This window comes from Carcharhinus amblyrhynchos, chromosome 24 (genome assembly GCF_965287045.1).
Source record: "Carcharhinus amblyrhynchos chromosome 24, sCarAmb.v2.hapA, whole genome shotgun sequence".
Classification (NCBI taxonomy): domain Eukaryota; kingdom Metazoa; phylum Chordata; class Chondrichthyes; order Carcharhiniformes; family Carcharhinidae; genus Carcharhinus; species Carcharhinus amblyrhynchos.
Window position 1 is genome coordinate 28,577,465 of NC_137347.1, and position 25,297 is coordinate 28,602,761.

Consider the following 25,297-nt stretch of genomic DNA (forward strand, 5'->3'; position numbering starts at 1 on the left):
GGAGTACACCGACAACAGTCACATCCAGGCCCCATCCATGTCACTCCACATATTTATCCTGCTAGTCCCTCTGACGTTAAGGGGAGAATTTCAACTTAGCATGGCCAATTCCACCTCAACTGCACATCTTTGGACTGTGGGAGGGATCCAGAGGAAACTCATGCAGACACACGGAGAATGTGTGGAGTCCGCACAGACAATGACTCAAGGCTGGAGTTGAGCCCAGGTCCTTGGCGCTGTGAGACAGCAGTGCTAACACTGTGCCACCCAAAAGAGCAATGCGACAATTGCTAGATATTTTTAAAAACGTGATGCTCGTTGAGGGATATATGTCAGCCATAACTTCAGGGAGAACTCCTTAGCTTTGCATCCACCTGATACAGTGCAGAGGCCTCAGTTCAACATCTCATCCAGAAAAATAGGACTTCTGCAGTGCAACACTCCCTCTCCTATACTGTGACAGCTGAAAATGATGTGCTCGGGTCTTGAGCGTGGGACCTGAACCCCCAACCTTCTAACTCAGAATGGAGAAGTTACCAACTGAACTGCAGCTGACACCGGTAGAGCAAAGGCAGCAGGGGAACGTCCTTTCCCTTCCTCAAAGGATCCCTCAATCAGCAGGCCAGTGAAAGCAGAGCTCGTGTCATTGCTAAATTACCAACATTTCCTTTTGTCCAATTTCCAAACCACAAACAGAATACAAAATGTCATAATTTGTCAGAGAGAACCACATTTGTTATCAGTGGGTGACATTCCAGCCTCTGAGGCATGTCCAATCCAGACAGGCGAGTAGATAATTAAGTCAGACACCAGCAAGTAGTACTGAGGGAGTGCGCTGTCTTTCAGGTGAAATTTAAAACCAAGGCCCTTCCTGGTATCTCAGGTGGGTGCAGGAGATGCCACGACACCACTGGAAAGAAGAACAAGATGGTTTGCCCCATTATCCCAGGCCAATATTTATCGCTTAACTATCAATATACTTATCACCGGGGGATTTGCTGCGTTCAAACTGCCTGCCGCAGTTCCTATATTACTACACTTAAAAACAAACAATACTTCATTGTCTATAAAGCACTTTGGGATGTCCTCAGATTGATCTTACAAAAGTATTTAAAAAGAAGAGTTTTGCAAAATTGGAATTGTGCTGTGAAGGACCAATACAACTAAGTAAAAATAATCATTTGGTAATACTGAACTTGAGCTGAAAAAAAGGTGTCTTTTTGTGGAGACTTTTAGTTTTGTGCGCATCAGGAAGTTCACAAGAACACAATGCAAGGGAAAAAAAAAATCAAAACATTTATCCCATATAAGAGAGTGCTGATTTGGTTGGCAAATAGACTCCAACTGGTACAGGCATTGCCACGAAGAATGCACTAGTTGATGGTGATTGACAGTTAACCACCAAACACTGTTTGGAATTTAAACCAGGCAGCTCGACCCTGATTGGTCAAGGCAATGCCCTAAGAAACGAACAAACCAGTGAACGGCTGTCATACATTTTGTTCACCTGAAACATGCACAATTTTTATGACCTGTCTATAAAAAGCGGTGCCCTATTAATAAGTGTAGCTTCCAATGCACACATACTGAAAGTCCAACTGATAAAACTTAATTTGGTTGTCAGCATAATTATAAGCAGACTGAGGATTAATCTGCAAACGTCCAATTGCAGAATGTTGGACGCTGCTTTGAGTTTGGCAAGCACTGGCTGCTTGGCTAGATATTTATCTACCTTGTAAAAATTGTTGATTTCCTTTGCTTTGTTTTCTTCCAAATGTCCTGATGAATACAAGAAAAGCTTTGACAAAAAGTCTATTTTTTTCTAGCAATATCGAAATTAAAATTCGCTTCCAACCAAAATAAAACTATAAATATAAGAGCTTTTAAGTTTATTTATTAGTATCAAAAATAGACTTACATTAATACTGCAATGAAGTTACTGTGAAAAATCCCCTAGTCACCATACTCTGGTGCCTGTTCAATTATGCCGAGGGAGAATTTAGCACGGCCAATGCACCTAAGCAGCACATCTTTCGGACTGTGGGAGGAAACCCACACAGACATGAAAACAACATATAGACTCTGCACAGTCAGTGACCCAAGCCGGGAATCGAACCTGGGTTCCTGTTGCAGTGAGATAACAGTGCTAACCACTCAACCACCAAGTCGTAGATCCAATGCGGAATTTGTGAGAGACTCCACTTTCCAGAGAATGGAAGACATGGCATTCTGCATGGAGCAATGGGTTTCAGAGGAAGGCAGATAAACAGGAGACAGAAAGGAACAGAAGGATATGCTGATAGGGTGAGTTAATGTAGGATGGGTGGAGGTTCATGTGGGCTATAAACACTGACAAAGACCAGTTGGGCCAAAGAGCCTGTTTGTGTGCTTGTTTGTGTCTCTTTATAAAATAAAACGCAAGCTCTCCTTTTTTAAAAAAATTTCTCCTCACAGCATAAACTGTTGGAGAATCCAGCTCGCCCGCACAAAATTCCACAGGACAAGGAGCAGTGTGGTTATATAAATAGCAGCACTGAGTAAGTAGCAATGAACTGGATCACCTCGACCACTATGCACTACACACATACAGCAGCATTATAAAGGAAGTAAACTGAGCCAACTTTTAAGTAAGCGAGAGGATTTCACATCAACAGACCACAGTTCTCTGCTTCCAATGAGTATAATCAGGCTTATGTGATGCTGAGCAACACCATTCAGGTAAATCTGAAATCTAACGTCAATCTCAATCATTGAGGTGCAACAGTTGGTCTCAGTACCAAGCCAGGAGGGAGGGAAGTATACAGTGCTCGCAAACCATTCTGAAAAGTGACTGTCGGTAAAAAATCAGATGTGTCAAAAGCCCTCATAGCGCCCACATTTTAATATGTTTGGAAGATCTCAAAGGCTTGCCCATGTACAACATTATGATAATGATCAGACTGCCTGTTTTTGTGATCACTGAATCATAGTACGGTTACAGCAGGAGGCGGCCACTTAGTCCATAATGGCAACACTGGCTGAGAAAGCAGGTCACCCAGTCCCACTTTTCCCCTATAGCCCAGCAAAACGTTCTCTCACTAGGTAACGATCCATTTCCCTTTGAATAGTCACGTCTGAATCTGCCTCCACCGCACACTGAGGAGGCACGGTGATACCGTGGTTAGCACTGCTGCCTCAATGCCAGGGACCAGGGTTCAATTCCCAGCTTGGGTGACTGTCTGTGTGGAGTCTGCATGTTCTCCCCGTGTCTGCATGGGTTTCTCCAGCATATCCAAACAGGTGCAGGAGTGTGGCGACTAGGAGATTTTCACAGTATCTTTCACCGCAGCATTAATGCAAACCTACTTGTGACACGAATAAACTTTAAAGCTTTAAACTCAGGCAGCACATTCCCAATCCCTACCACTCACTGTGTATAAAAGTTTTGTCTTCATGTTGTCCCTTGTTATTTTGCCAATGGCCTTACATTGATGTCCTCTGGTTCTCGACTCTTCTGCCAATCGGGACATTCCTCTCAACCTATCCTGGCCTCCCATACCACTTTGAACACTACCAAACCTCAGTTTTCTCTTTAAAGGAACTAGCTGCTGCTACTCTGGGCCATCTCCATAACTGAAGTCAAACATTAAATCGGGGGGTGGATAGGTATTGACCAGGACACCAGGAAAAAGCTTCCCTTTTCTTATTCAAAATAGTGCCGAGGATCTTTCGCAATCATCCAGGAGCAGTTGAGGTCTCAGTTTCACATCCCACCTGAGAGACAGCATCTCAGATAATGCAGCAGTCTCTCTGCACTGCAATGGAAGAACCAGTCTAGATCATGTTCGAGTTTGAGGTGGGATTTTGAACCTGCGACCTCGGGACGCAGAAGCAGAGTTAAACACGCAGTGCCTCAGCTGATGAGGAGGCGAAATACAGAAAGGAATTCCTCAGGAGGCGAGGGCCTCGTGATCCAGTTCAAGGCAACTCCTGGTGGAGCTTAAGACAAAAAAGACAAGAGAAAGCAAGTGGGAAAAGTGTTGAAATAAAACAGGGAAAGAATGGAGAGAAGCCATCAGGTATGCAAAAGTGTCTGTTTTTCAACTTCACAGAATAGCAGCAACTCTGGGCACAGAATCCCCCTCTCACAGGGGTACAGAAATGCTGGGGAACAAAGCACCAAGCCACAAACTGCAGGCCCAAGTGTTCAGAAACAGCTGTCACTTATTCCAGCACATATGAATTGGCTGGGTGCTCCTGGCTGCTTGCCACCTGACGATATTAGGTTTTGGAAGTCGCATTCCTTCCATCAGTGGACTTGCTGGCAGAGGTGACGTTTCAGTCAATCAGAAAATGGTCACTGGTACAGCGCCAGCCCAGAGTCACAGCAAAGCCTGGCTTTCAATACTCATTCAAATATGGGCACAGGGTCTACAATGAGCGGCACAGTGGTGGTTAGCACTACAGCCTCACTGTGCCAGGGACTCTTGTTCGATTCTTGGGTCACTGTGTTGAGTTTGAAGAATCTCTCCGCGTCTGCACGGGTTTCCTCCGGATGCTCTGGTTTCCTCCCACAGTCCTATTGCCCCTCACTGTTAGGGGAGCTAGCTGGATAAATACATGGGGTTATGAGGATAGGGCTTGGGTGGGATTGTGGTCGGTGCAGACTTGATGGGCCAAATGATCTCTTTCTGCAATGTAGGGACTCTATGAATTCTAGTGGGCAGAGATGACAGGAGACAAGGAACTTGGCACCTTCCCAATTAGAGGATATTAACTAAAATCAAGCATCGCCGGATCAAGCCCAAATGGGGTGCAATACCTTCTCGTCAGCTTGGATCTTGTTTTGTCTCCCTCATGGGATTCAACTGGAATTCAAATTTGGTTTTTGGAGCAAGCGAGGAATGGATTTGCCTCGTCCATTCTGAGCATTGGCTTTGTATCTTTAAGGATGGGGTTTTAAAAAAAAAGGAAAAAAACCTTCCAGCCCTGGAAATCTATCTTCATTTTTAGGAAACCCACCTTATTTCTTCAACAGTGGGTCAGTGGTGTTGTCAGTTTCAATATGGCACCCAGACACATGGCAAACTTCAAGCCATCCACACTTGGCCTACCACTGAATAATGGTGTGAAACACAGGTACGTAATTAAAGAAGTGGGGGCTGCGTTTCCCCACCAGCCTTCACAATGGGAAACACTCCATGTCCCAGCCCCTCCGCCACAGCACTGGAAGAATCCCATCCAAAGGGCAGAGAAGGGAGAAAGCCACATCACAACAGCCCAAGCACCACTGCTGTACAATGTATTCTTCAGCACCTAAATCCATATCGGACTACTTTCAGGGACATGATAGAACCTTTCAATATAGTCCATCTGCCAGTCCTATCCAATTAGCCTCACTTTTGCTGACCTTTAACCCCACCCATGCAATGTATTTCTCTTTTCAAGAAACAGTATATTAGTAATTTGAGACATGACCTGTGGTAAGATGTAGCACACCTGTGAGGAAATAGGTGCTCTGAATCATAGAATCCTTACAGTGCAGGCGGTGGCCATTCGGCCCACTGAACCTGTACTGACAATAATACCACCCAGTCCCTGTCCTTGTAACCCCACATATTCACCCTACTATGTCCCCCAACACTAAGGGGCAAACTGAGCATGGCCAATCAACCTAACCTGCACACATTTGGACTGTAGGGAGAAACCGGAGCACCCAGAGGAAACCCACACAGACATGGGGAGTTTGCACAAACTCCACACAGACAGTCTACCATGACAGGAATTGAACTTGGGTCCCTGGTGCTATCCCATGACACGTCACAGGAGCATCAAATGCAAATCTGGCACAAAGTCATACAAAGAGATAGCAGGAGAGTCGACTAAAGCCTTGCCAGAAAACATAAGCTTTAAGCAATGTTTTTAAGAGAAGCGATTTAGAGAGGATTATGATAGAGCTCCACATCTAAGGAATGGCCACCAATGACAGAGCGACGAGAACTGGGATGCACAAGAGCGGGAACTGGAGATCTCAGAATTGTAGGTGTTTTATAGGCACTGGGAGAGGCAAGGTCACAGGGGGATTTGAATACACGAGAATTTTAAATCTGAGGCATTGCAAGAACAGGTAGTTAAAGAAGCAGACAGGTGAAGATAGTTAGTTAGGAAAGTTCCCAACTGCTGTACCAAACCCTGCCCCACTTCAGGTATGGGCGAAGGTGGGACTGCGAATTGTCACATGTACTGGCTACCACAGTACAGATGTTGGGCTAGTAGTAGAAAGACATCACTAACGTAACTGAGCGAGTCCTACATTTTTCCACAGTGTAACCCAGTGTCGTTGGCAACTGACTACGTTTGACACATTCAACAATTAAAAAAGGAGGCCACTTGATACAGGAACCTGGAAAATCAAAGGCTGATTTAATTGCAATAGTTTCTATGGCCATCTAGAAGGGTAAGGTTTTCTCTCTGGTACTTTTGGTGTTGAACTTCTATCAGTTTATCCACTTGGGTAGAGTTGGACTTGTCTTATTAATGGATACAAAGAGAATCACAAGAGAAACATGTAACGGGGCCTACTTGCTCTTCGCAGCTGTCGAGAGCATTCCGTTTGCAATTCAAATCAAGGGAACTGTAGTGTCCCCTTGACTCCGAATAAACAGACATAAAGAGCAAAAGGACAAAGACTCAACACAGTGAGATCTCAGTTAGTGCGGCCACAAGAATGTTGAATCTTTCATCGCGCTCCATGGTTGGTAATCATTTGCAAGTTGTACATTTTTTTTCATTCCCTGTGTCTCCCATTCACTTTTACATATTCAAACATGCACTTTGACCTGAATAATACATTAACTTCTTCCTGTTCAACAACCCCGCTCAGTATTCCAGTTCATCTTAAAAGATGCTGAAGGCAGTTTGGCAGGGCCTAGTCAGTAGGTTCACCTAACAGCTGTCCCAGCACATCTTGGAAAATGGACCAGGAGAGAACTAACGTGCTTCCAAAGTTCACTCTGGTGCAGCCATGCCTCAGGGTAGGGCACTCTCACCTTTCCACGTTACAACTGGGACAGCACAGTGGCACAGCGGTTAACACTGCTGCCTCACAGCACCAGGGAGCTGGTTTCAAATCCCAGCTCGGGTCACTGTCTGTGCGGAGACTGCACATTCGTCCTGTGTCTGCCGTGGGTTTCCTCCCAAAGTCCAAAAGATGTTCTGGCTAAATTCTCCCTCAGCGTACCCAAACAGGCGCCAGAGTGTGGCAACTAAGGGTTTTCTCAATAACTTCATTGCAGTGTTAATGCAAGCCTACTCGTGACAATAATAAATAACCTTAAACCTGGAAGGTCATGGGTTCAAAACACCACTTCAGAGATTGGAGCACAAAATCTGGGCTGACACCCCGACTGCAGTACTAAGGAATGCTGTGCCATCTGAGCTACCATCGGAGGAAACATTCAACCAATGACGTACTGCTGAACTGCAGCCACTATAGTAAAGCAGCCAGCAGTGAATGTGCACACAGCAACAGCAATGAAATGAGTCGATTACTGGGCTGGAGAATTAATGTTGGCCAGGGAAATAGCTTGACCCTTCTTCAAATACAATCATGTGATCCTTTATGTCCACCAGCATTGGCAGACCAATCCCTGACCGACCAGTCCTTGGCCACGAACAGCAGCTTAGATGATGTGCTAGAGTCTCTGTAGTGGGACTTGAAGACATGACCTCAAGTCAGGGGCAAGATTGCCCCTCACCAAATCACGTGTGAACAGCAAATCCCCAGCAGAAACCAAAGCATTGGCCCAATAGCCACTTAACACTCCCATTCCTTAACTACTGCTGCATTGAGGAGGAGATGGTGAAATATTAAGGCACTGGCTATCCAACTTGTCCCACCACCAAGAGAACATACCATCCAGTTAAGCCGCAGCATTCTGAAACTTCTCAAACCTGCGAAGGATTCAGATTCTTAACACTCGAAGGGCCTGTTTCCCGTGCTGGGTTGTTCTTTGTTCTTTGTAAAAGTTCAAGTAGTCACCCCTGTGTGTGTAGTACGGGGTCGCACATAGTTGGGATGTATTGGGGTTGAGTTTACTGACCCTCCGTTGGGTCATAGCGGGAACAATGCCAGCAAGTCTTTAGCTGTCAATTTGGGTGCGAACAAACCCAGATTCTTGGTCACATCCCTAAAGCATTTCCTGGCTGTGAATATCCGTCATGGGGAGGCGATGGCCTAGTGATATTATTATTAAACTATTAATCCAGAAACTCAGCTAATGTTCTGGGGACCCGGGTTCAAATCCTGCCATGGCAGATGGTGGAATTTGTAAGCAATAAAAACATAATTAAGAATCTACTGATGACCATGAAACCATTGCCGGAAAAGCCCATCTGGTTCACTAATGCCCTTTAGTGAAGGATATCTGCTGTCCATACCTAGTCTGACCTACATGTGACTCCAGAGCAACAGCTATGTGGTTGACTCTCAACTGCCCTCTGAACAAGTGCAACTAGGGATGGGTAATAAGTGCTGGCCAGCCAGCAATGCCCAAATCCCACCAGTGAAATGAATAAAGAACAAAAAAAAAGCATCACTCCATCTATGAGGGGTGGGAGAAAGTACTGAAGATGAGTGGAGCCCTTTGAACAAGTCTAACTGCTCAGGGAGGAAAATTTGTAAAACAAAATGGTGAAATGAATCTCAGCTAGAAGCAACAATGGACACAGAAGGAGAATCATTCAGCCCAATGTGCTCGTGCCAGCTCTTGGGAAGTGCTATTCAATTCTTCCCACTCCATCTGCTACTAAACAGCAGTCGTGAAAATGACCTCCCCTTCAATTATTTATCTTGAATGGAGAGGAAAGAGAGACACAGCGAGACAAACAAGACTCGATGTTGATGAAATCAACCAAAGCTCAGGTAATCTCCAGTATTTAATCTCCCGCCTACTCCAACCCCAAACAAAAATGAACAAAATTCAGATAAACATTCCTTCAGTGTGTGATAAGGTAAAGGAACACTTATTTCAGGGGATAAGATTATCATCAAGTGTGAGCTTGAGTAATGTGCACAGGGCTTTGTCACCCCAATGTGTGTCTTTAGATTAAAGAGAGAAAAAAAAATCAAAATCACAGAAAGAAGGAGGGACAGACAGAGAACAGGAGACACACACACACATAATCTCAAAGGATAAACCAGGGCAACTCCCAACACCCTGCTCTTGCTTTCTCATTTTCCTACTCAATTAACTACTCCTAGTTATCATGTTGGTTCTCAAGTTGAAACATGTCCATGCCAAATTGAAGGAAGATGAAAGAATGTTTTCCAACCAAACACATACCATCATGCCATTGCCAAAGACACCAATTTGCAATCTATCAGGTTCAATGTTCCCCACCCCAAACCCATCCTCCAGGGGAAATCACAGAATCCCTACAATGCAGGAGGCCATTCAGCCCATTGATTTTGCACTGACCACAATTCCACCCAGATCCTAGCCCCATAATCCCATGCATTTACCTTAGCCAGTCCCCCTGAGACTAAGGGGCAATTTAGCATGGCCAATTCACCTAACCCACACATCTTTGGACTGTGGGAGGACACCAGAGCAGGGGGAGAATGTGCAAACTCCACACATACAATGACTCAAGGAATCGAATCTGGGTCCCTAGTGCTGTGACGCAGCAGTGCTAACCACTGTGCTGCCCCAAATGAGGTAACTCTCCAGAAGGGATGGGCAGGGAATGAAATGGAAGGTCATTCAGACCACTCCAGCACCACACGCCAGCTAAGCAACCTGCTGTGAAAACTTGAGAACAAGTTCTAGGCTTAGAATAGGACAAAGACATCCAGGGCTGAGTGAGCTGGAGTATAAAATACAACAACTTGCATTTATTTAGTGCCTTCAACCCAGTGAAATATCCCAAGGCGCTTCACTGGAATGTTACAACATAATTGGACACCAAGGCCATCACAAGGGTTCATCCAGCAGTAAAACTACTTCAGTTGAAAGTAATAAAAGAATTAACTTCAGGAAGTGAAATCAAAGAAAAAGATTTAGTAAGGAAATTTCTTTACTTCAATACTTGAGGGCCGCACTCTGATCCATACGTGCTCTCCACAATTCCCATCTGCATTTTATTTATAGTGGGTCAGCTGATTACCACATCATTCTGCCATTGGTTACATTGCCTACCTGGTTATATTATTATAAGGACTGGTCGCCAGAAGCTTTTAAAGAGCGATTTAAAAGAAAAGACAGATGTAGAGATGACAAAGCACATTGTCGGGGTGGGGGGATTTCCAGAGTTTAGGCCTAGATAGCTAAAAGCACAGATGCCAATAATGAGCTAACCAAAAAAAACAAGAGGCTAGAAGAATTGGAGGAGCACAGAAATCTCAGAGGATTGTAAAACAGCACATTAGATCATATTAGATCATTCAGAGTCACTTGCGAGATGGTAATTAAACTAATGACACTCAAAGAAAAAAAATAAAGACTTGGTTTTGCAAGAGAAGTCTGGGCGAATCAGAAACCAAGAAGTGACAGCCATTTTCACCCCTCGGTGCTTCCTTCTCCGTAGCATCCTCACATCTGATATCTTTGCCCAAATTGAAAGATAACCTGAATAATCTGACATTCAAGAAAACAGATGAAAACTTTAAAAATCTAGGCATGGTTGGATCAGGAGCCAATGTAGGCCAGTGAGCACAAGTTCTGATGGAGAACAAGATATGGCACAAGTGAGAAAATCAGCACCAGAAATTGGAATAAGCTCAAATACTTATTGAAACAAATTCAATGTGGATAATACTGCAGGCCTACACCAAAATAAAACCTCATGCCAATACTTAGCTCAAACATCACGATTGAAATGAAATAAAAAGAAAGGAATTAATAGCGGCTTCTTGGGATGAATTCAAATTCATAGAATCCCTACAGGACAGAAGGAGGCCATTTGGCCCAGAGTCTGGCCCTATTCCCATAACCCCATACATTTACCCTGCTAATCCCCCCCGCCGAAGACACTAGGATCAACTGTACATGGCCAATTGATCTAACCTGCACATCATTGGACTGTGGGAGGAAACTGGAGCACCTGGAGAAAACTCACAAAGACAGAACGTACAAACTCTAAACAGGCAGTGACCCAAAGCTGGAATTGAACCTGGGTCCCTGATGCTGCAAGGCAACATTGCTAGCCACATGAATTAAGATCACGACAGGTAAAAGAGTTCCAATCGAAAGGAAGGGAATGATGGAGACCCAGATACCAACCATCTAAAGGCAAATTCGACAATTGCATTGGTCCCTGATAAAAAAAAACTATAAAGACAATCATATTGAAATTTGAAGGGAGTCCAAAGATCTTCCCCCCTTTGGAGACAGCGTTGCACTGCGACATTTCCTAACTATAAACCATATCTGATTTGGCAGGTTGATCAACATGGGAGTGGCAGGGAAACAAGATCACAGCAGTGTCAAGTCATTTTGGCACTTCATGCCCAGGCATGGAGGCTGATTGGTGGTGGTCATGAGGGAACGTAGAGTGAAAACCAGCATGGTCCAGCTGGACTGAATCACCTGCTTTGCTGTGAGTTACAGCTAATCCTAACCAGGTTGAGACAAAACCCCCAGCTACAAGAGGGGCAGGGCTGGAAGCAAGAAAGGGCTAAATGTTTGACCCCTATTTTAGTGCAAAAATCTCCCAGCTTCCCCAGACATTCTTTGGTTTGTAAAGCTGTTGAAAGAAAAAGGGATAAAAAGAGAAGAGAATTGAGCAAGGCCCCACCTCTTAAAAAGAATACAACCCAACTAACCGGTTACAGCACATTTTATATTAGATCATTCCGAGAGTCATGTGCAAGATGGTAATTAAATTGATGGCATGAAGAAAAAGAATTAAGAGTTTGGTTTTGCAGTTGCAGGATGGGAGAAGTCTGGGCAAATCAGAAACCACAAAGTGGCAGCCATTTTCCCCCCTCAGTGCTTCCTCCTCCAACACCCCCTCACATCAGATATCTTAGCCCAAACTGGAAGATTACCTGAATATCTGACAAAGTTCGATGAATGCAGCTGCAGTTGCTTTATTAGCGCAGCCCTATCTCTCTGTCCCACTGTTCTCTTCATCTATCTCCACCATCGCCCACTTGCTCTCTTGCGCTCAGTCTCTATTCGCTCTTGCTGCCCTCACTCCAGCCACTACCAACCCCCCTGCACTCAAAACAAACATTTCTTTGAGGGCATAATTTGCCAACACAAATTGTCTCCCATCAGTGATTCAAAGGGCAATAATTAATTGGCCACAGAACACAAGCGCTAAGTTTGAGAGACTCCAGTTCCTGTATGCAATCTCCAAGATGTGAGCTGCAGAATTACTCAGTGTAATTATCCCCACCCCCAACCCACACTCTCGCCCATCAACACTCCAGGCCTGGCTCCTCACCAGCCAAAGTTACTCCTTGATGCAAAATCACAAGCCTTGATCATGCTCTACCCCAGGGCTCAAAGGAAGAACCAAATAGCAGAGGTCCTAGGGTTTTCTGAACATATGCAATAAGTCATACAGTCCAAGAATTTCCATTTGCTTTGTCTGGAGCACAAACGCTTCCCCTCAATCCCAAAGGACGCACCTCACCCACACAATTCCACTGAACTTGTTACAGATAAGCAAGAACCAAGGCTCACATCGCCCAAAGGATATGCAGACTTACTAAACTTCAATAGCCAAGATCATTTTGCCCAGAGTTTGTAGACTATCCATGATGGCACTGGAGGGTGGCGATTTCTTGCATGCTGTGCTCAGCATATCTTCTATCTTTTACTCTCATTCTTTGCTTCTGAACTTTATTCTCTTTTCTCCGCACTCTAGCTACAACTATAACATTACACTCTGTGCTCTCTCCTTTCCTTCCCTATGTATGGTATTCTTTGTCTATATAGTGTGCAAGAAATAATGTTTCCCTGTATACGAATACATGTGACAATAATAAATCAAATCATAGCTTGTTTACCCAAACCAGGACAACAAAATCTTGTATTTACATAATCTCTTCAAAAGACAGCAAATAATCCCAAAACACTTCATATCAGAGTTAAAACAACGTGAGGCACAAGGAGAAAGTCAGGTAAAAGCTTGGTTAGAGGTGGGTCTCAAGAAACATTGCAAAAGGAGCAAGAGGTAGAGACAGACAGAGGGGGTTAGGAGGGAATTCCAGTGCTTAAAGCCCTGGCAACTGGAGATATAGCAACCAATGCTGCAGTAATTGAAATCCGGGATCTGGAATAGGCCAGAATTGGAGGAACATGGAATATTGCAGGAGGGCTGTAGAATGGAAGAGTTTACAGACATAGGGATGGGGCAAGACCATTTGAAAAGAATAATAAGAATGTTAAAACTAAGGTGTCACCAAAGGCAGAGACAGTGCAAGTTTGTAGCCGTGGGTCCAGTGCAGATTAAGACATGGATAGTAGGATTTTTGAGCATTGCTCTGTAGGGTCACCTGAAGCTGAGAAAGACAATTTTACAATTGCCCGGTTGGTAAATCGTCGACAGCACTTTGGTGGACTGACAAGCTATGGGTTACTTATAAGATTAGGATCTAATTTGTCCAATAGAGACCTTTATAGTTATGAAAAGATTTGACAGGGTAGACAAAGGAGTTGGCACGCGTGAGAGCATCAAAAACAGACAGCCGTAAGGATGGCACAGTGGTTAGCACTGCTGCTTCACAGGGCAGAGACCTGGGTTCGATTCTCGGCTTGGGTCACTGTCTGTGCGGAGTTTGTATGTTCTCCTGGTGTCTGTGTGGGTTTCCTCTGGGTGCTCTGGTTTCCTTCCACAGTCCAAAGATGGGCAGGTTAGATGGATTGGCCATGCTAAATTGTCACTTAGTGTCCCAAGACGTGTAGGTTAGGCGGGTTAGCAGGGTAAATACTTGCGGTTCGTGTCGGGGAAATAGCTAGGGTAAATAGGGGATGACAGGAATACAGCCTGGGTGGGATTGTGGTCAGTGCAGACTTGATGGGCTGAATGGCCTCCTTCTGCACTGCAGCGATTCTATGAAATATAAGAAACCCTTTTGCCCAGGGATTGGTGAGAATGTGGCATGCACTACTAAATAGAATACTCGAAGCAAATAGCACAGATGCATTTAAGGAAAAGTTAGATAAATACAGAAGAGGAAAAGGCACAGAAGTAGATGCCGATAGGATGGGTGGGTGGGGGTTTGTTTGGAGCAGTTGGGTTGAATGGCCTGCTTTTGTACTGCAGCACCCCATGCAGTTCCACGCAATGTACGATTACCACCAATCTACTTGCCTTGGTCTCCAGGGACTTTCCACGTAGGTCAGGTTGATTCCTAGTCACATCAGATTCTTCTTCATGCACCTTCTCACCACAGCCTCCCCCACCAAAGCCTCAGCAAGAGCTCAGCGTCACCCAACAACACTCACAGCTACAAACCATGACGACAGCTGTTCCCTGAAGCAAAGGGAAGCAAGGAGGCAACGGCGAATCAGACCACATCTGTTGTGGTTTCACAGTGCCCACACACAACCATTCATGGATGTTCAAAGCATTCAAAATATACATTTTTCTTTTTTTGAAAAAAACCACCACCTGGTTGCTGACTCATTAAAATCCAAACTACCCTGAACATCGCCACGTCCAGTTTTACAGGGAGTCAGGCCATGCCAAGCAACTGGAACTTTGCTGGGCCTTCCTGCATACATATGCACTCCCGAGGAGTCCTGCGCGGTCTAGCAGTGGCACAACAAGCTGTTAATTGCATTGGCAAACATTTAGAGGGTTAAGTATGACTGGGTGCAAACGTAATAAATTATATCAACTCCAATTAGCTGCCCTTTGCTCCATTTCCTTACTCAAGAAACACCTACTTATCGCAATCTAGAAAACTTCATTTAGCCCCATGGCCTCCCTCGGCATTTAGTCTTTCAAGGTAGAAAATTCCAGATTTTTTACTCGTCTTTATGTAAAGTGTTTCCTGGATGGCCTAGCTTCTAATTTTAAGATAATGCATACTTGGTTCAGAGTCCCCCAACAGAACATCTCTCTCTATTTAAGACTATAAGATATAGGAGCAGAATTAAGCCATTCGGCCCATCGAGTCTGTTCCGCTACTCAATCATGGCTGATACGATTCTCATCTCCATTCTCCTGCCTTCTCCCCGCGATCCTTGATCCCCTTATTGATCAAAAGCCGATCTCAGTCTTAAAGACACTCAATGTCCCGGCCTCCGCAGCCCTCTGTGGCAAAGAGTTCCACAGATTCACCACTGTCTGGCTGAGAAAAATCCTCCCCATTTCAGCTTTGAAGATCCTCTCCAAATCCACTCTATCCAGGCCTCTCAGTATTCTGTAAGTTTCAATCAGGTCCCCCCTCATCCAGCTAAACTCCATTGAGTATAGGCCCAGACTCCTCAAATGACAAACCCTTCGTTTCTGGGATTGTTCTTGTGAACCTCCTCTGGACCCCCTCCAAGGCCAGCACATCCTTTCTTAGGTATAGGGCCCAAAACTATTCACAATAGCAAAGACCTCAATCAGATCAAACCTCAACCTATCAATTTTACGTTTCTCTACCATTGGCAGCTTTCCCTTCAGCTGCTTAGCTCTGTAGCTCTCAGATTCGTTCCCTGAACCTCTCGGCCTTTCTTCCTTGGAGACGCTCTTGAAATTCTACATCTTTGACAAACACTTGGTATTTACCCTTATGGTCTCCGTGTCAGATTCTGTCCAATAAGCAAAGCACTTTGGAAATGGTTTACAATGTTAAGGGCACCATATAAACGCAAGTTCTGGTGTGATCAAAATTGCCATTGTTTCCACGAATTCAGTGATATTTCTGAGGGACATTTCAAATGGTAAGACTCATTAGTAAAGGTTACTTTGCTGAAAAGTTGAACATCCAGGTTTGCTTTGTGTTGAATGGCTGTCTGTCTGCCCTTGGTGCTGTTGGAAGAGTCGCTTACATTCTGTATATTTATAAGGGCTGGCACCAAATTAATCAAAGCAAAATAAAACTGCCTCAGCACATGGGAACAAGAAAAACATCAGCTTAAAAGTTAACACATGAAAATAAAAATCTGTCTGCCAAAGAACAGAAGCAATGGCCTTGTATGGGACATGGACTGGATATCTATCAACTCTTCCTAACCCTGGAATGGACAAGGGCTGGACATCTATCAACTCTTCCCGATCAAGTGTTGCAAACATTTCTCAACTAAAATTTAAATATGAACTGGACAGCTCACCAAATATACTGATAAACAGCACTCTTGATTATGCTCATTTCTAATGTGCTGTTGTACACCTTAGTTTCAATAAATCTGAACAATAGCCAACATTTTGCACAGGGGGGGAAAAAAAAAAGAGGGAAGATGAGGCTATTCTTCTGTGTCAACAGCAGCCATTTTAGTTGCCCCTCAGCATCCACTGAATCCCTTTCCTAATGTGGATCGCTTCCAAAAATCAGTCCACTGGGATGGAAGGACGCTTTTAGAGGTTAAGTCATAACTAAATGGCAACCTAACATGGGCAGATGTGACACTGATTTATTACACAGCTGAAGTGGCAAAACAGATAAACACACCAGCAGTATACACATACACAAGGCCGATTAGGATACCAGGTAATCTGGGGAGGAAACAAAAATTGGAAAACATCAAGAGGGTGTCAGGCCCAAAACACAAGCCACGTTTGCATAACTCAGTCTCATCGGCTCACCATCCCTCATTACATCCTTTCCAAAAACGCGCTCAATTTCCCCTTGAACCCATCAATACCAGCTACTTTAGTGTGCTCAGTAACTATTATTCCACAATTCTATTACCCTACGGATGAAGAAAATTCAGCCCCCCATCCCTTTTTTGGTGATTATTAGGGGATCTTTTAGCTTGTGAGTCATCTCCCTGCTGCCTTCCTTCACTACTTCAAAATACCAGCAAACCTCACTGGGCTTGGAACAACAAACCCCACTGAGACAAACAGGTAACACCTGCTTAGTTACAGCGAGATGAGCACGGCACAGCCGCATGAGTAGGGCATTAAGCTAGCGTTCTGACTCAGCGCAGAAGGAAGCTATTCAGCCCATCGTCTCTCTGCTAGCTCTTTCTCCCATAGCCAAGCCAGAATAAAATCTCTTATTTCCAGTACAGGTCCTGTTGGAAAGTATTATTTATGGCATCCACCAGGTCTATTTGTACTTTCATTTTATTTGCCAGTTTGAACACTGTGTGCCAGGAGGTTTGGAACAAGCCACTCTCAACACTCCACATAAAACAGCCAGCAATCGGAATACTTAGAACACATAAACATGGAACGAACACACTGTCAACTCCACATTAGTTGAAAATGTTTGCAAACAAGTCAGATTGAGCCCCACTAATAGATAAAGTGGTTCTCCATGGTGCAGACTACATACAGCAATAACTTGCATCTACATAGCGCCTTCAATATATTAAAACAGCAGGGGCATTATCAAACAAAATTCAACATAGCCATAGAAAGAGCTATTAGGAGAGGTAACCTTTAAAGAGGAGGGATTTTGAGGGGCAATTCCAGAGCTTACAGGCACCCGATGGTATGGCTGCTTTGATTAAAAATCAAGGATACACAGGACCAGAACTGGGGGAGCACAGAGATCTCAATGTTGTAGGGGAGGGATTTCAGAGATAGCAAGGGAGGGGAAGGCATGCTGACGAAAGGGTTTGTTGGCGAGAGGGAGAATTATAACCCCAGGGTTGGAGAAAATGGGAATACAATCTCCATTAACAGAATGAATCACCAAAACAGCCATTTATTCCAGCAGAGGGGCAAAGCCTTTTGCACAGCATGTGACAGGTATCTTAAATTGAATTGGCATGACAGAGCACAAAGCGAATACCATCATTTCCATTCATTCATGTTCCATCCAGTAACATAGGAGGAGGAGTAGGCCATTCAGCCCATTGAATGGCAGAGCACCCTCAATCAGATTGGGGCTGATTGTCTACCTTAACACCATTTCCTGCACCTTCCCCATATCCCTTGATAACATTAGTCTCTAGAAATCAATAGATTTCTGCCCAGAACATGCTCAATGAATGAGCTTCCATAGTCCTCTGGGATAGAGCCAGAATAGAACAGAAAGAATTTCCTCCTCATCTCTATCTTAAATGGCTTACCCCTTATTCTGAATTGATGCAGTTAGGATTTAACTGTCAATAATAGCAATGAGGAACAGCTTTTGCCAATCCTCCAGCTTCATGGCATTTAAACTGGAGTAGGCAACAAACAAAACATACAAGCACAAAAGAGATCTTGCTGGGAGCCAAATATCCAGCATGGCAATTGATGCCAAGGGTTCAGAGTTGGACAACCCTGTCAATGCTACATGTTCTGCTCTCACCGCAGTACTGGCAGTGGGGCTAGTCAGACAGAGCCTGGAGCATCTGGTCTGCACTCAGTTAGCCGAGTACGATGTCAACACACGGTCTTCATTTCCTCGAGCTAGTGAACGAGGTAAGCAGTCAGGCTTTCCACACCCCAATCATTATCCTACAACTGCCCTCCTTCCACCAGTCCTCCTGAACAGCACACAATGAGGAAATAACCCAAATCAGCTTCCCCCTGTAGCCCAATAACCCATAAATGCTCACTACCTTGGTAGAACATGGAGGGAATGTGATGCAGATTTGTCAGAATACAAGACATGAACTCGAGGTGTGAAAAGGAAAATATACAAACAAGAGTTGTGTTCCCTGGGAATTTTCAGGGTTACACAGTGGTACACGTGCACACACAAAACTAATAGTTAATTAGAAATCAGACATTGATAGATATGAACCAAAAGGTACCAAGGGATAGAAATATACAAATTAGGAAGAGGAGGCCATTGGGTACTTCAAGCCAATTCCACCATTTGACCACACCATGGTTATCTGATTGTGGCCTCTACCTCCCTGTCTACCCCATATACCTTTTGACTCCCTTGTTAGTCAAGAATCTATCAACTCTGCCTTAAAAATATTCGATGACCCTGCTTTCAGGGGAAGGGAATTGCACAGATTACTAACCCTTGAGAGAAAAAAATTCTCATTGTTGCCTTAAACAGAGGTTCCTCATCTTTAGACTGTGTTCCTGAATTCTAGTCCCTCCCACAAGAGCAAAAATTCCCAAAATCCACCCCGTCAAATTCACCCCTCTCCCCCAAAGATTCCACATGCATCAATGAGAGTTCAAAGTTCAAAGGACACAGGCCCAACCCATCCAACTCTTCCAAAGCCTTCTGTCCAGGATCGCACTTGTTTACGATTTACATAGATGATTTGGAGTTGGGGACCAAGCATAGTGTGTCAAAATTCGCAGATGACACTAAAATGGGTGGCAGAGCAAAGTGCGCAGAGGCTGAAAGCCTGCAAAGGGAGGTGGTTAGACTAAGTGAGTGGGCAAGGGTCTGGTAGATGGAGTACAATGTTCGTAAATGTGAGGTCATCCAATTTGGTAGGAGTAACAGCAAAATGGACTATTATTTAAATGGTAAAAAATTGCAGCATGCGGCTGTGCAGAGGGACCTGGGTGTCCTTGTGCAGGAATCTCAAGGAGTTGGTTTGCAGGTACAGCAGGTAACTGAGAAGGCAAATGGAAATTTGTCCTCCATTGCTAGAGGGATGGAGTTTAAAAAAAGCGAGATTATATTGCAGCTGTATAAGGTGCTGGTGAGGCCACACTTGGAGTACCCTGTACAGTTTTGTTCTCCTTACTTGAGAAAGGATAGCGAGGGGGATTGAATATAAAAGTAGGGAGGTCTTGCTGCAGCTGTATAGGGCATTGGTGAGGCCGCGGCTGGAGTACTGTGTGCAGTTTTGGTCGCCGCACTTACACAAGGATATTTTGGCCTTGGAGGGAGTGCAGAGGAGGTTTACTAGGCTGATACCGGAGTTGAGGGGGTTGAGCTATGAGGAGAGGCTGAATAAACTAGGCTTGTACTCGTTAGAGTTTAGAAGAATGAGGGGAGATCTCATTGAGACGTATAAGATGATGAATGGGATGGATAGGATAGAGGTGGAGAGACTCTTCCCGCTCAGAAAGGACAGTAGGACTAGGGGGCACAGCCTCAAGATAAAGGGGGGGGCGGTTTAGAACGGAGTTGAGGAGGAACTTCACTCGAAGGGTGGTGAATCTCTGGAATTCTCTGCCCGTTGAAGTGGTGGAGGCTGCCTCGCTAAATATTTTTAAGACGCGGGTTGATGGGTTTTTGATAAGAGAGGGGATTAAGGGTTATGGGGAGAGGGCGGGAATGTGGAACTGAGCCACGACAGATCAGCCATGATCTTATTGAATGGCGGGGCAGGCTCGAAGGGCTAGATGGCCTACTCCTGCTCCTATTTCTTATGTTCTTATGTATTGGACAGGGTGCAGAGGAGATTCACTAGGTTGATTACAGAGTTGAGAGGGTTGGCTTATGAGGAGAGACTGAGTAGACTGGGGCTATACTCATTGGCGTTTATAAGAATATGGGGAGATCTTACAGAAACATATAAGATTATGAAGGGAATAGATAAGATAAAAGCAAGGAAGTTGTTTCCACTGGTGGGTGAAACTAGAACTAGGGCACATGACCTCAAAATAAGGGGAAGCAGATTTAAGACCGAGTTGAGGAGGAACTTCTTCACACAAAGGGTTGTGAATCTGTGGCATTCCCTGCCCAGTGGAGCAGTTGAGGCTACCTCATTAAATGTTTTTAAGGCGAGGATAGATAAATTTTTGAACAGTAAAGGAATTAAGGGTTATGGTGAGCAGATGGATAAGTAGAGCTGAGTCCACAAAAAGATCAGCCATAATCTTACTGAATGGCAGAGCAGGCTCAAAGGGCCAAATGGCCAACTCCTGCTCCTAGTTCTTACAAACATAGTCTAGTGAACTCTGCCTTTAATGGCATTGTCTCCTTCCTCAAGTACCGGAGAACAATACTGTACAGTCCAGATGTGACCCCACCAACAACTTTGCCACTTTTATACCACTTCCCCTGCAACAAATAACATACCACTCACCCTTCCAATCACCCATTGTACCTGCACACAAACCCTCCGTGATCCATGAACCTAGACACCCAGATCCCGCTGAACCACAGCCCAGCACTCTTGCTCTATCCAAACAATGCCCTGCTTTTCCATTCTTCCTGTCAAAATGGACAAGTTCACACGCTCCCAGACCAATTTACATCTGCCAAATTTTTGACATATCCCTTGATGTCATTAGTCTCTAGAAATCTATATATCCCTTTGCAGATTCTTTACATCCTCACCTCCTACTTGTCTTTGTGTCATTAGCAAATGTAGTGACAATACAGCTGGTCCCTTCATCCCAGTCACTTGATGTAGATTGTCAATAGCACTAATCCCGTGGCATCCCAGTTCTTACATCTTGCCTATTGTTTCCAGTTAGCTAATCAATCCTCTATCTAATCTAATGTGTCACCCCTGAGACTATGCGCTCTTATTTAGTGTAGTAACCTTTGATGCAGCACTTCTGGAAATCCAAGCGCACCACACACCTCCCGGTTCCCTTTTATCCACCTTGCTTGCAACTTCCTAAAAAGCACTGTAGTAAATTTGTTCAACATAATTTCCCTTTCACAAAACGATGTTGAATCTGCCCGATTTCACTGAGGTTATCTAAGCACCCTGCCAGGACCTCCTTAATAACAGATTCCAGCATTTCCCAATGGCAGATGTTAAGCTAACTGGATGGTCATTTCCTACTTTCTGTCTCTTTACCTTCTCGAATAAAGGAGCTGTAATCACTATTTTTCAAACTGATGCGACCTTTTCAGAATCTAAAAAGTGTTTTGGAAAATTGAAACCAGTACATCATCTATCTCAGCAGCCACTTACATTCAAACTCCAGGATGAAGTCCATCACTTCCTGAAAACTTGTCAGTTTTTAGTTCTAATAATTCTCAGTACGCTTTCGCTGATGACGGCAATTATTTTAAGGTCCTCTCTCTTTCATCCCTGGATTTGCAATTATTTGTGTCATTTACAGTAAAAGATACAAAATATCTATTCATTTCATCCACCAGTTAGTTATTCTTATGTGATTGCACTGGAGGGGGTGCAGAGGAGATTCACCAGGATGCAACCTGGGATGGAACCCTTTTGAAGCGGGGTTCGATAGACTTGGGCTGTTTTCATTGGAGCAGAGAAGACCTGGGTGGACAAGGTTATGAAGTGCATGGACAACATAGGGTCAATTACAAGGCAACATGGGTTCAAGGTGAAGGATAGGAACTTTTGGAGAGTTGTGAGGAAATACCTTTTTACCCAGAAGGTAGTGACGGTCTGGAATGTGCTGCCTGGGTGGGTGGTAGAGGCAGGTTGCCTCACAACCTTTAAACGTACCTGGATGAGCACTTGGCACAACATAACATCCAAGTCTATGAGCCAAGTGCTGGTAAATGAGATTAGGTGGGAGCTCAGATGTGGGTGCAGACTTGATGGGCCAAAGGGCCTCTTCTGCACTGTATGATTCTATAATCCTATTATTAATTCCTCAGGCTCACCTTCTGGGGGCCCAGCGCTCACTTCAGTTACTCTTTTCCTTTTTAAATACCTTAGGAACTCCTATTATCTGTTTTATATTTCTGCATTCATTTCTGGTCTCACACTAACTTCCTTTTTTTGCTTAGACACTTGTTGCTATTATGGGTCTAAGGTAGGCATTTGGAGTTGGGTTGCTATTTAGCATGATCACATCGAATGGCAGAACAGGCACTAAACTGAGTCCTCCTGTCGCTATGTCACAGGGGTTGCAGAGGCACAGGAAGAGGGCAGTTGGGAGTGTAATCCAGCACCATGCAATGGGGCAAAGGAGCAACATTTATATAGCACTCTCAAGAGAAGGCAAACCAAAACCCCACCCATAGCACACAGGAAACACTACACCCTGTAAAGAAATGCCCCAACTCACTGGAAGGAACAACTTCTGCTAGTGGAGTCCTTCCCCAGGAAGGCTCAGTCAACACTCCTTCCCCATCCCCCACAAAAAAGTAGGTCATCTACCAAATTAGATACTGTCTCAAAACCAGAAAGAGTGGGTGCGTTCTGGGGGGTAGGTAATATCACCTGTTACACAACCTCCCCAATCCATGTCAGAGAACTTTAATGAGTTCAGTAATAAAGGTGTCACAGGTGAATATTTTGTAACTTTAACCCATAGCCTATCAAAGGGGTGGGGGGGGAGCGGGCAGGGGGTCAGTATGGAGACAACACTAGATCTAAATGTTGAGCACAACACAAAAGGTGTAAGATGAAAACAGATATATCTTTTACAATTGAGAGAAAAACATAGCAACTTTCCTTGTGTTTTGAAATTGTCATTACATTTCATGTTTTATTTTAAAATATCTCTTTTGTTGTCTGTTCCAGTTTTACTTGACCCACAAGCTGCCTGCACTATAGTCAGCAATACATATCACCTCCAAGATAAAATATTTATGATTAAAGGTTGTGCCAATAAAGTGCCAAAGCTTGGTTTAGTTTCATTTTCATTCATTTCAATCTCACACAAGAGGAAACCCCCAAACTCTGTAAATAACTTTGACTCCCCCCCAATTTAAAATATAAATATTTAGGAAGTCCTTTTAATTTCATTTTAAAAAGCGCTACTCAGACCTGCCCCAGCAACATATTTCAGAGAGTGACAGTTTGATGATCTTTGAAGAAAAGATGATCAGTTAGGTTTGGGTGACAAATTCGCGGGCTACATAAACTTTTTTTTGGTGCAAGTTAAATTATTTCAAAATTGAGACAGCAAAGAGTTGTAGCTAGCAACCATCTGATCTGTTTCGCTATTACAATAGATCCTGTTACAAAGCAAGAAAGAGAAACCTGCTTTCACATCACACTCCCCCATCCCACGTATACAAAGTGGGGGGTTATTTTTCAATGTTATACATTTCCTTAAAATGCTGGAAGGAGCAACATTAATTGCCCAGAGGGATCATTAGTGCACCAGTGGTCTGATAGCTCCAGGAACTCACCTAAGCACACAAGTATAAATGCACAATTATTTCCAGAATGAATATATAAATTATAAATTACACTTACCGGTAGGCGTCCTGTGTTAGTCCTTATTGTTCTAACTTCAGGTCCTTGAGGGGTGGTGTACAAGCAGTCCCCTCTGTTATCAGAGTACTTGACTCCTGCAGTCTGGGTGAAATAACTGGCAGGGATGGTGGGGATCTGGGGGCTACACAGACCCGTACTCCCATTTTCCACATTAGTAAGTTTTTTCTGGGAACTGCCCACCACCCCAATAATGCCCCTGCCTGGGGCTGGAGAAACTCCCTTCGGCATTTTTGTTTTTGCAAGGTCACACAGTCTTTCCCCCACTCTCCCCCTTTTGTTTGCAACGAGAGAGGAGAGAGAGGAAAGAGGGGCAAGAAAAAAAATGGTCAACTTCAAGGCGGGATTTGAACACAAAATAAAAAGCAAAGTCAACAAATGCAGACATATAAATGATTGGCAAAGTGCCGGGATTGAATTGCACGGGGTGCCGTGGCCGGGGCTGCTTTGGATGCAGCAGGATGCAATGGATTGTGAAAAGGTCCCCCCTCTGAATCAGAGCGAAAGATGGCTGCAGAAACTGCTAGCAGCTCCTGAATGCAGCTTGATTCACAGACTCTGAAAGTCAGCCTCTGGCGCCAAAGCCTGTGCCGCGAAATTCATATTTCCCGCCATCTCTTGCAAATACCCACCTCTGATTGGCGACTAACTGACTCGGATACATGCAGCAGCGGCCAATCACAGCGCTGTGCCATTTCTTAAAGTGAAAGGCAGAAAGCAGACTTCAGATTGTAGCTGAGAATGTCTCAGAGCCCCTAACTGGAAATCTTATCCAAAGTGTAATTCATTTATCGCAAGTAGCCTTGTATTAACACTGGGAGTGAAGAGACTATGAAGTTTCCGCTTTTAGATACAATGAAAATCATTTCATTGAAACAACTTATTTTTGCCCTACGTGCGTTTTATTCAGCAACCCAGCAGTGCAGAAAGAGGCCATTCGGCCCATCGGGTCTGCACGGGCTCTCCCGAAATTCTGGGGCAATACAGTGAGAAGTCTCACTGTGGGACTCAGTGGTTAGCACTGCTGCCTCAATAGTGCCAGGGTTCTTGGGTTTGATTCCTGGCATGGGTCACTTTCTGCATATTCTCCCTGTGTCTGCCTGGATTTCCTCCCACAGTCCAAAAGATGTGCCAGTTAGGTGCATTGGCCATGCTAAATTAACCCTCAGTATACCCAATCAGGT

General features: G+C 44.4%; 1 protein-coding gene across 1 annotated transcript in view; it reads right to left on the reverse strand.

Moving 5' to 3' along the window:
* e2f2 (E2F transcription factor 2) overlaps positions 1-24,344 on the reverse strand; it is a 51,424-nt gene extending 27,080 nt beyond the window's left edge. Inside the window, exon 1 of the mRNA XM_080211321.1 lies at positions 24,096-24,344. Within this exon, the coding sequence (XP_080067447.1) occupies positions 24,096-24,344 (249 nt within the window). The remainder of the gene's footprint in view (positions 1-24,095) is intronic.
* Positions 24,345-25,297: the final 953 nt, after the last annotated feature.